The sequence below is a fragment of the Condylura cristata genome, unplaced genomic scaffold, assembly GCF_000260355.1.
Source record: "Condylura cristata isolate star-nosed mole 26May11 unplaced genomic scaffold, ConCri1.0 scaffold00017, whole genome shotgun sequence".
In the NCBI taxonomy this organism is placed as follows: Eukaryota; Metazoa; Chordata; class Mammalia; order Eulipotyphla; family Talpidae; genus Condylura; species Condylura cristata.
The window spans coordinates 36,419,919-36,432,375 of NW_004567118.1; the positions used below are offsets into that span (position 1 = coordinate 36,419,919).

The 12,457-nt window shown below is 33.6% G+C and overlaps 1 protein-coding gene across 1 annotated transcript in view; it reads right to left on the reverse strand.

The window, feature by feature from the left end:
* Positions 1-12,457, reverse strand: part of NLK (nemo-like kinase) — a 141,283-nt gene that overhangs the window by 54,606 nt on the left and 74,220 nt on the right. The window contains exon 2 of the mRNA XM_004684871.2: positions 8,511-8,640. Within this exon, the coding sequence (XP_004684928.1) occupies positions 8,511-8,640 (130 nt within the window). The remainder of the gene's footprint in view (positions 1-8,510; positions 8,641-12,457) is intronic.

Here is a 12,457-nt window from a genome sequence, read left to right on the forward strand (position 1 = left end):
AGGAAAGTATACTGCAATAAAACAGAAGAGGAAGGAACAGAATATACCAGGCAAAATTGTCTTAAATTAAGCATTTTGGATTTTATTCCAAGTACAAAAAAAGAAGTCATTAGGGTAAACACACACACACACCAACAACTTTAAGGCACTGGAAATTCAAGTCCTTTATAAAAGCAGCATATGACCAATGTAAGTTCTGTCACTGAAAAATAACAATAAGCCTCCTTCCACCATCCGCTGTCGTTTCTCTTTAAGACCTATCTTTGGTATCACAGCTAAGAATTAGCTGCTATCTTGCTAATGAGAAATACTAGGTTCAAAGGATATGGCAGAAGTTATTTAACAGAAAGTAAAACTGTGTTGCTGTACAAGTTCAAATTCGCTGATTTTTAGCTTTGTTTTTTAAAAGATTTATTTTTACATATTTATGCATACAAGAACTGGGATGTAGGCCAGAGATACAGGGAATGAGGGGATTCACCAGAGATAGAGTGGGGGAGCAGAACAGGTGGATCTACTGAAATACACTGCAGAGGGGAGCACTGGGGAGACAAGAGAGGTCTGTTGCGCCATGTGGGTCACCCTCCCTGGTCAGGAATTGAACTCACACTGCAGTGGCTGGCAATAACTTGATAGCACTGAGATTTAATGCCTGCACCACCTACCTTCATCTGCTAAGAAAACATTTTATGTAGAGTTTCAAACATGTGAAAGTGGTCAAAATAGAATAAAGAATACTTATGTAATTAGAACTGACCTTAGTAGTTATCTACACTTGGCCATTCTGTTTCATCTATATTCTCTACTGTCCCTACATAATTTTGAAGCAAATGCCAGATTTATTTCAGTCATATACTGGCATCTCTAAAAGATAACTTTAAAAAATCATCTAACCTATAAGTGTAACATTTTTAAATACCATCAAATATCCAGCACTTGAACTGAGTCTATCAAAAGAGGATAGGAAGCTGAGATTAAAGAACAGAGATGCTCAGTGGACTAAGGTGAAAGATTTTGGTGCTTTGATTGCTTGGTATGAGAGCATGCATTTGCAGAAGCTAAAAAAAAACAAAACAAAACAAAAAAAAACTATACCCCTGAAACTTATACAGTGCTGTATATCACCTCAATAAACATAACCTTAAAAAAATCCATATGAAGAGATATATGTACTCCAATGTTCATAACAACATTATTCACCATAGCCAAGACATGGAATCAACCCATATGCCTGCTGATGGGTGACTGGATAAAGAAACTGTGGTGTAGGTACTCCATGGAGTACTATTCAGTTTTTAAAAAAGATCAAATTATGCCTTTTGCCAAAACATGGGTAGAATTTTAGGTGATCATGCTAGTGAAGTCAGAAAGTGAGAGTGAAAAGTGAGAATCACTGAGTGGTTACATTTACTTGTGGAATATACAAACTAACAAAACACAACAAAAGCAACTCTTAAGTTCCCAAAAATATGGTGGTTACCAGAGAGGTGAGGGAGTAGGGGATGTAGGAGATAAAAATGATGGTCTAGTGGCACTGGAACTTTGTTGGTGGGTGACTGAAGCATGTGTACATATTGAGAAGTGAAGCTATACTCCAGACTTAAACAGTTTTGTAGACAGAAGTTACATCAATAAAATATGGCTTAAAAATCCCAGTGTTCAAATTTCAATTTTTAAAAATATACACATATAGGTTTTAAATGCTTGTTAGTCTAAATTAGGAGATAAATAAGATTTACATATTAGGACTGATTTATGTCTTCTAAGTTTTACTCTATAGATTTCTTCTCCATCTCTTTTTCCGTTCCACTTGCAATTTATATAAGGAAGAAACCTTGTTCTTTTGAAAGATTATTCTTTTTTCAGCCAAACATCCGGTGATGAAAAAGCTTCACTCTAAAACTATTTAAATAGAAAGGTTTAAAATAGTTTGGATATTTTATTAAAAATCTTTCATTTTCAATTAAAATGTTTATATTTACAGTTTGATAAATGAAAAGTAAAAGCTTTTCTAGTTTCAACTTTATCACAAACAAATTACTTCATTTTTATATATAAAAAAACCTGTTTAACTAGCCAGTGTCACAAATTCACATAAATTCATTTCTCATTATGTGATAGAATAATTTTTAAAATGAATATTCGATGCTTATGGAAGGAGTTAGAAATTAGTGTCATACTTGACATCTTTCAGAATCTAAACTCTGTATTTGTCTTGGGGGAAAACAGAATGCAATGAATGACAGTGTCCATTAGACAAAGCCATTTTACACTTCAAATCTATCTGCTTAATTAGAGGTTATCTAGTGGAAAGTGACAACCGTACATTTTAAACCTTGAAAGAGAAGAATTGAGGCTTTCCTTATTCTAAATTTGATGAGGCTTTTTGTAGAAAAGCCATATAAACAGGGTTAGACATTTGCACTAAAGCAGTTAGCTGTGATTGTTAGCTTGAAAAGTATAATATTTTTAAACTCTGTCTGCAATTTTTAAAATACCCATTGTTTTATATTCCTGTTCTTTCTTTCTCAAAATGTTTATCAGAGGACAGCATTCCAGTGTCTCTAGGTAGCAAGAACACTGCTAAGACCAGTAGAATGATCCAGGAAGCTCATAAGTAATGTACATGAGTAGGAGGGCAAGAACAGCAGCAGTGTTTCAAGCTCCAGACTTCAAGTCTGGATTTCTACTTAAATAGCCAAAGTCCCAACAACAACAATTTGTGGGAGTAAATTATGTAAGATTAGATTTATGACTTAAACAGGGCAGTACTTGTAAAGGCTGACTTGTAAAAAGTAAAATATCAAAAAACCACCAATTCTTCAAAGGATTTCAGATAAAAAAAAAGTAAGCAAAACTGTCTAATTAAAAAACAAACTAAAACTATGTCCTTAAATACTGGTTATTAGCAAACAATGTTTCAGTGCATTTCTCAAATCTTTTAAGAACTGAACAAAAGCTAATATGGTAACTTTTCCAGAATTTTAACCACCACAATGTTAGAAGATTCACTATAAACTGGTTACATGGTTAAGTGGCCAGTTTTTTTTTAATTCAGACCTTTATTAACAAAATAATTGCTGTGAATAATCTCAATTCTAAATATAGACTTGAAACTTAACTGTTAACAGAATCTAGTTAAAGTCCATATTTAAGCAAAAGGAGCTATCCTCTCCCCATTTTCTTAATCCCAAAAGATGTGAGTTCTCCTAAGGCAGAGATAAAAAAAACTATCAATGGTTTAAGAATTGTAACACAGCATTAAAATCATAAACCCTAAATATCTAATGTTAACGATTTCTACACACACAAAATGTTTAGTGATGAAATTTTACTCTACCGTTAAGATTAAGATCAAGAAATTAAGAATTTCAAAAATCCCTGAAAGCTTCCCCCATCCCCTATCCAATCAAATCTACCAGTTTGACTCAGATGTTACCACTATTTTTCATTTCCTTCATTAGATTCACTTTGCCTGACCTTGACCTTTTTTCAAATTCAGTCAAAAAGTCCTCTATATATGGCTTCTTTCATTTACTGTTAAACCTGTGAAATTCATCCGTGTTGATGTGTGGATCAGTGGTTCATCCTTTTTATTGGAATATAACATAATGTATTCATTCAAAGAGCTGAACTGCTCTTTGCCGTTGTCACTGGGTAGATGTGTAGGTTGAACTAACCAGTTTTCTTAAGTGGTTTAACAAATAACAGCGATGGGTAAAGAGTTAAAAGTTTACTCACAGCCTTGCCAACACTGGATGTTGTCAGTCTTTAAATGTGAGCCATTCTGATTGGGTATATAGCAGTGTTTCATTACAGTTTTGATTTCTATTTCTCTAAAGATGAATGACTTGAGCACTTTGCTATATGCTTCTAAGTCATATAGGTTATCTTCTTTTGTGAAATTTTTGTTTCAATCTTTCACTGATAAGCAAAAATTCTTGAAAAGTAGTTCTTTAGATACAGAATTTAGACTGAAAAAATGCCAAGTAAATATTTCTGTCTAATGGGCTTCCTCAAATGCTAAGTATTTAAAAAATTGTTCCATCACTTAATAATTCTTAATGCTAATGGTACCCAGTTAACAATCTCTATTAAGTGGTCAATGCCTTACTTGTCCAGTTAAGAAACCTTTCCTTATTTCAAAGTGATGAAGATAAGTTTCCTATGTTCCATTTTCAAAGTTCTATTTTATCACCTTTGACATTTAAGTTTATGATCCATTTGGCATTAAGTATGTTACGAAGTAGAGTTTTCTCATATAGACATCTTATTGATTCCTTTTTATTGAAATGGCAAACCACTCCTCACTGAATTGCAGTGGTGTCTGGCTAACAAATAACAGGAAGATATAAGTGTATGCCAGTTTATAGGCTCTCTCTTCCATCCCATTAATCTATCTTTGTGCTGCCTTGATTTCTGTAGCTTCACATACCTCAATACCTAGGCGCAGTTACCCTCCAGCTTTGTTCAATTACTTTAAAACAATCTTGAATATTTTAGTTCTTTTTCACTTCCACAAATTTTAGAACTCAACCCTCATAACTGATAGCACACTGAATATATAGCTCAACTTAGGAAGAACATGCATCTTAACCACATTGAGTTTTCTACTTCACGAACATGGGAGACTATTATTCTAAGTGCATCAAGAATCTATCTAGAGCCACAAATTTTAGGCAAACAAACAAAACCAAATCCACTAAGCAACCTTTGGCGGTTCACACTCCCTAGCAGCAGAGAGCCATTGGCATGAACAATGTCTGCATCAGAGAAGGGCCTTATTGGCTTCAAACTGGTATGATTCTTTTTCTTATTTCTTATCAAACAAAGAGGCTTTGTTTGATTTAGATGAGACTATACAAAGGAAAATTAATGATCCTTACTTTTGCCTCCCTTACCCCTTTCTAGAATTCTCCAGAAGAAAAACACTGGGAAAAGTAATCCAACAGAGTTCACAGAGGTTATTTCAACCCTGACATTTCTTTTTTCTGTCATTTCATGCACTCACTCTTTAAATAGACCTGACTGCCTATATGTGCTTAGTGCTACTGCCTAAAACCAAGAAAAAGTTCAAGACTTGTATTAGAGGGGCTTTTAGTTGGAACCAGTGAACTTGAAGGTGGCTCTAAATAGGCTTTCAAGGACAAACAAAAGCCTAAAATAACAAAAAATTGTATCTATGTGCATTTTTCCAAGAAAGAGAGTTCATAGCTTTCACAAGTTTCCCAAAAGAGCACAAGACTGAAAACAAGCCAGTCTTCACATTTCCAAGCAGATCACATGACAGTCATGTGTGTGAGTGGATGCATGCACAGCTGCAAAGGTGAACAGACTGTCTTGATGGATTTTTTTCATGTTCATATCTGACTGAACGATAGTCACATCCCTAAATAACATCAGTTAAAGCCATTTCTGTTTCCTAAGTTACTACTGATATACTGAGGGGAGCCTATCCTTTAAGGCTGAGCATTTTATCCTTTATGGTAAAAAAGTATACGTTTCTGTGTAAATGTGTGTGTATGTGTGTTTCTCTATCTCAGTCAGATCAACTGAAATAAATGAATTTGATTACACTGACATTGAAAGTTCTGTTCAAAAGGAAATCCAACACCTCCCAGGATTTTGAGCTATTCTGATACATAAAAAGCCATCCAAGTTAAAATTCAAACTTCCTATGATGACCAGAGTAATCTCTAAATGCCATTTCCATCATGACATCTCTTTCTTTTCCTTCTATTCAATCACATCTTAATCTCAAAAGGCTTAGCTTAAGGTTTACCTTTTCCTTGTTTAAAGTATCCTTGAGCTTCTAAGTCCACAACAATTTCTCTCTTTTCCTTAATATTATGGAACTTGTCTGCCAACATTTACCCGAAAAACTAAAAAAAAAACACAAAACAACATATACCTGGACCTCAACCCCAGAGATTTCAATTTAGTAGATCTGGGATGAGACCCACAAATCTGCATTTTTAAAGGCTCTCCTGGTGATCTACTATACTGGAAGGCTTGGCTGCTCAGCTTTTTTTCATGCAAAGAATACAAACTCTCCCGCACTAATTTTTAACCACTCAGTCAGTCCTCTCAAAAGCACCATTATAGTATTTATTATACTACTAAGTTTGCTGAGTGTATAAACCCCAAGAAGCTAAAGTAGCTTAGTTTAAGGATATTGGATACCACAATAAATGTTTATTGAATTAAGCAATATGGATTCTAAAGAAGTTAGATTTAAACTCGAATCTTATCTTATACCTTTACCTTGGACAAATTAGTTAACTAAACTTTGGCTTGGTTCTCCATAAGTAGGGCTAACAAGCTTTCTGACAGGGATTTTAAGGGTTAAATGAATTAATGTGTGCAAAGCATATACCATACTTCCTGACATTGTAACATGAATTAAACATCTCTACTACACTTCTCAAAAAAAGAACCGTGTTATAAACTTAAAAAAATCTTCCATATGACCTAGCACTGCACTCTGTAGACAGGATGCAATTTTAATAAATATTTGTTGCTTTAAGTACATCAATACTGGTTGCCCCTTAAACAGGCATTCCACACATACCAGGTATGCTGGCTCTGAGGTGTTTTTGGAAATAGGTCTGAAAACATAGTATAAATTCATTATGTATAAAATAGTGGCGCTCCTATTCATCTCATTCTCTGCCTCACTTCTCATTATTCCCATAAAAATCACAATCACTCTCTTATAGAGCTCAGGAAGTCCAAACAATGGTTATTGTGTTTTAAAAAGTATAATTTTCAAGAATTCAGTTTCCTTTCTTATGCTACTCCCTCTGATACAGTCTTTGTAACTTAATTAATGAATATAGGAATGAGCAGAATATATGAATATAGGTAAGCAGTAGAGAATCCAATATATGCAAATAGTAGCCTATTACATCAGCCTTACTTCTTTAAAAAAGAAGTTCTGAATATAACTCACCACTGAAACCCTTAGTAAGTAAAATGCTACCTCCGAAACATTTCCTCTTTGTTGATACCCTTATTTGGGTAATGTGTTTAAGTTTGTTCTCTTTGATGGTGGAGTAGTATTCCGGCAAATTGAAGAATTAATCACGCAAGTATTAGATATCATTGAAAATCATTTCCATAATTTGAGGAACCAGTCATAAAGATTGGTTTGAGTGGAATTTTGAATGTTACTGAAACAAACATTGCTAGGCAATTCCAAAGGACTGAAAGACAGCAACAACTTTTATATAACATTTAAGGAAAATGAATTCTAAAAGGGTAATTATCAAAATGAAATCTGTCAAACCAAGCAGCTTTAAGTAGACATACTATAAATTTGATATTCCTAGATTTACCAAATACTTTAAATGTTTTCAAGTTTTTCCAATAAAGTAAGACCCACACTTTGGCCAGAGCTGCTGAAGAGTACAAATGCCAGTAAGACTCACAAGAAATTATCTTTCTGACAAAGTTTCTATTAAAGCAATTAAAATAGCATAGGTTGAATACCAAGTGCAGAATGTGAGACAGTTATCTTTTCATATGGTTGAAAACAGTCAAATGCTAATATTCTTATGTTAATTCTATATGTATCAAGCTTTTAAGAGTTAGCTGAGGAGAGAGTATCTTACACAAACCACAAATGAGTCTGTTCAGCTATAGGAAACAACATCACCCCATAATCTCATCTATGTTACCTAAGATCTATCCTATTTTTTAGAGGAGAAACTTCTCACTTCTTTAACTTAGTGATAAATTAAGCATACAAAACCAATTAGTTCCACTTAAATCACTCAAACTACATATTAAACATTTTTATGTTAATATTTAGTTGTAGTTCCACTAACATTTTTATTGCTTTGCATCAATATTTATTGATCAACCAAAGAATCCTGAAATATACTTGTTTGTTCATTTCACAAATAAAACTTTAATAAAATAAAAACTATGGTTGTAGTCCTAACTCATTTCCCCTACAAATGCATGCTTCTTTCTCATGAGATTTAAAAATATTTAACATGTTATATTCTTAAAATTCAAAGACATTAATATTGTAAAAGGAAAATGCACACCGCAGACAGAGGCCAATGTGAAACGTTAACATTTCCCTAATTTGGTGGTTAGGCCTTGTACAAGCCATACAATCCATAGTTTAAAATTTCAAACCACCAAATAGAGCTTGGATAAAACAGACTGGTCAGGTGACTCTAATATGATGCCAGAATGAAAAAACCAGTAATGCTGACAGTAAAAATTTAAGACAATCATAAAGATATAAAGAATATATGTAAAAGGAAAACAGTACTGAAAGAATATAGTTTAGAAAATTTCTGTGTGTCCATTTCAAGAAGAATGTATATGAATTAAGGAACCTCACTTGTATACTTATTCCTTTTTATAGACTGGCATAAAATTGTAGCTGATTTCTAAGTTCTATTTGCATATACTCTTTTAAATTCTCTTTTGTTCTTTACTTACACAATTAAGAATACTGAGGAAATAGTATCCCAAAAACCAATTTCACTTACATTATCATGTTTAAAAAAACACAACATCTTCAATTCCCGGAAGACCCTTTTGCAAGAGACCAGATTCTGGAAGACGTTGGGCATCTTTTTGAGGGCTACTCTCTTTCCATCTCTTGGATCTGTTACTGACCTAAAGAAGTGATATTTGGGGGGGAAAGAAAAAAGAGAGCGAAGTCAATTCCAAAACTTGTTCTTCAGACCATGTTTCAGAGCACGACAAGTTTTTTTTTATGTGCATACATATATACATGTATTTGAATTTAGGTCTAAATTCCTTTTTCGGGTCACATAGCAACACATCTGAAATGGGAATAGTGATGAGAGATGGGGTAAGGGAGAGTATAGAACATGAATACACGGAGTTTCATGCTTTAGTTTTTTAGTTTTCTGCTTTATTTTCAGAACCAAATTCAAAAGGAAAAATGTTCATATAGAGCTATTACATTAAGTTCAACATAGAGACCCCATTTTAATATTTTGGTTTCTTACATATGTCAACATCTTTTGGTAATATGGACTTTATTACTAACAGTGGCTGAACAGTGACCTCTCAGAAGTCTGAGCGCCAGTTTAAGGCCATAGTGTCCAGGTTATGATGGCCTCTTCTTTTTTGTTGCTTGGTGTAGTAGCTGCCTCCTACAGTTAATGTATCTTTTAATAGTTCAGAGTCCCTTTCTATTCTCTTTTCTCTTGTATAGCCAATTCCCTATGTTTGAAACAGTAGTATGGTTTCCATCTTGCAGACTAGACCAAACCAATGCATACTAAGTCAAACAGTTAAGAAAAAAAAAATCAATAAATCTGGTAAATATGGCCATCTGGCATATTGATTTCCCATGAATTACCTTTTGTCCTTTCCACCCATCATCCATGACTGGTTAACCTTGTAGAAATTATTCCTGTCAAGTTAATTTTGCCCTATTTTCATTTATCACTCACAGCTACCATTATTCTTTGGTTCCAAGTATCAGTCATCCAATGTTTTGAGTATCTCTTCCAAAATGTACATTTAAAAATCTGATCTAGATGTTATCTATGTCTTTATCCAAGTTATTAAACTTCAGAACAGGACTAAGAATAGATCTCTGTAACAGACACACATTAGAAACTATCTATGCGACTGCCATGCAATCGCTAATCTTGGGTATGTTTATTCAATTTACTAACTACAATCACCCAGTTTGTATCTTCATCTTGTCCACAAGAAAATCAGACATACATTAAATTGCCTTTCTGAAAATAAAGCATTCTCATTATCTACCTATGTGTAAATCTGTGTCAATATTCTCTGTGTATACCATGACTATAATAAATTCATTTTAGCAGTCACTACTTTGTTTCCTGAGAAAGGAAGTGCTCATGAAACTTTTAAATGGTGCATTTTAATATTTTTTCATAGCACAAGGCCTTGACTTTCTTCTACTGGTTGAAAATATGATGAAGCGCTTAAATATCAACATTTAAAAATGTTTAAAAGCTCAAAACCTAATTCAACCAAGCCAAGAGAACTAATGTTCTTGACTGGTGCTTAGAATACACCAACCAAAATCTACAACACACTGCTTAAAATCCTTTTAAACCAGAAAAATAAAATAGGAAACAATATAATCTGTAGTTTATATATTTTTCTTTAAATACATCACACTTCTGTAATTATGGACTAAAAAAGAATAAAGTCAATGCAATAATAAGGAAAATTCTGGCTCACAGTTTGCATTTAGTTGTCATGTCTTGAGTCTTTAATCTATAGTAGTTACTTAGTATTTGTCTTTCATGAGAGACATTTTTGAAGAGTACCCATATAAGCCATATAAGCCAACAGTCCTGTGGACTGTTCCTCAGTTTGGGTTTGTCTAGTATATTCTCATGATTAGGTTGAGATTGTGCATTTCTGACAGTAATAACAAAAGAACTAATGTCTTGTCAGGGTATCATATTAGGAAATGAGACACACACTGCTAATTTTCCTATTGCTGGAGATAACTTTGATTACTTGGATATGTTATCTATTAGGTTTTTCCACTGTCAAGTCATTATTTGTTCCCTTTTCTAACTATGTAAATATTCTATTTGTCATCAAACTTTGACCCACCACCTTTTATATCTGTTGATGATGTCTGTCTGAATTACTTATTACTATAATGGTCACAAGATGGTTGTTCAATAATCTTAACATCTCTGATGGCTAAGCTACACAATAAATATTAGTTTTAAAAAATGAGTAATTTAATACAATACCCCTTCCAAAGACCTCACAGAGTCTTCTTCCTGGTCTTAATACTACTGTGGTAAGGAAAGCTGCTCTGTTTCTTGCTCAAGGTTAGAACTGTGACTTGTAATGTTTTAAGATAAAATTCACAAAGCAGCATTACATTTTATTACTCATGCAAGAGTCAGGCAAGCCTATGGCTGGTAACAATATAGCTCTAATGAATGTGAATGGCAGTGCAGTAATTTCATGCCATGTTGAGTTTGTTCTCTCATAACTTGAGGTAGCAGATGCTTTAAGTTCAGCACAAACAGTACCACAGAACACAGATAAGTATGGAAGCCTGTTACACAGGAATTCTTTCATTTTCTTTCTTACTGAAAGGCTTTCTGTTCTTAGTTTCTCTGCTGCTATAATACCCTGATAGACCAACAGCATTTGTTAATGAAGCTCCAGCTGTAGAGATTATGAAAACATTTAGGGCAACTTTCTTATTTCAGAAAAAAGAGCCATCCTTCTACTTACATTCATTTACTAGTCAGTTTCTCTACTGAATACTAGATGCCCTCAATAAAATAGAATACGTGTCATTTCATCTGATAACCTTCACAAGCATTCAAGCTAATATAGGTATTTACTTTCTAAAATTTAAAGTTTGAATCTGAAAACTATATAAAAGTTTTAAGAACTGTAAGAAAAAAATCCTTTCCAAGATCTGTGAAGAATTCATCATCCTTCTCTGAACTTCGAATTCAACTGTTTTCTGAAGAGCCAAAAGCATCCAAAAGTCATTCCTTGGAGACAGTCAATCAAAAGAGTACAATACTAAAAACAGGAAGTGTTTTAAATCTGGTATGGTTGTTTTATGGTTGTGTTTTCTTAATCCCAGGAAGTGTGACCATTGCCACAAATTTGCTTAAGGTACCACAAACAGAAGGGTTCAAATGAAACAAGACTGAATGTTATTATTGGGGATATTTTCCCAGGCACTAGAGTGTTATTCTAGAACATTTTAAAATTAGTATTACTATCGGCAAGAATCTCCAAGAAATTATATACTCATTCATTTTATGTGAAGAATCTTTTCCCTCTATTTTAGCAGTTTTAAAGTTCATTGTTTTGATACAGGTTTTTAACCATTCAAAGCAAATAACTTATAATGAAAATGTTTTAACTTGGTTTAAGAAAATCAAGTTCCTCTAATTCTCTTCACTAAGCTTGTCACCAGCGATCCTTTTTTTTTGCAATACATATTACAATTATTATGTCAATCATACCAATACAGTACATGTCCCAGTAATAAGCTTTCTAAACAGGCTCTAAATATTTAGATTACTGCCTTCACATTTATTTTGAAATTCATTTCCTTAAAAGTTATTTTTACTTATATTTAGATTAAGTCAGTGTGAAAGAGCAATAGTAAACCTTGAGGCAAAAAATGTTTTAAACAAGTCTAGAAAATATGTTATTTATATCTTTTTATATGTTAGAGGATACTACATAGGCTTAGGACTTCGGTCTTTCTAAGCTGAATTTTAACAGGCTACAGTTCATGTGCACTCTGACACAAATTAGAGCGCTGCATTTTTTTTTTAAGATTTATTCATACAGAACTGGGGTACAGGCCAGAGATAAGAAGGGCGAGAGGCTTCACCAGAGACAGAGTGGGGCGCAGAACAGGCAAATCGATGAAGTACACTGCTGAGGGGAGCCGCGGGCGGGTCAGAAGAGGTCTGCC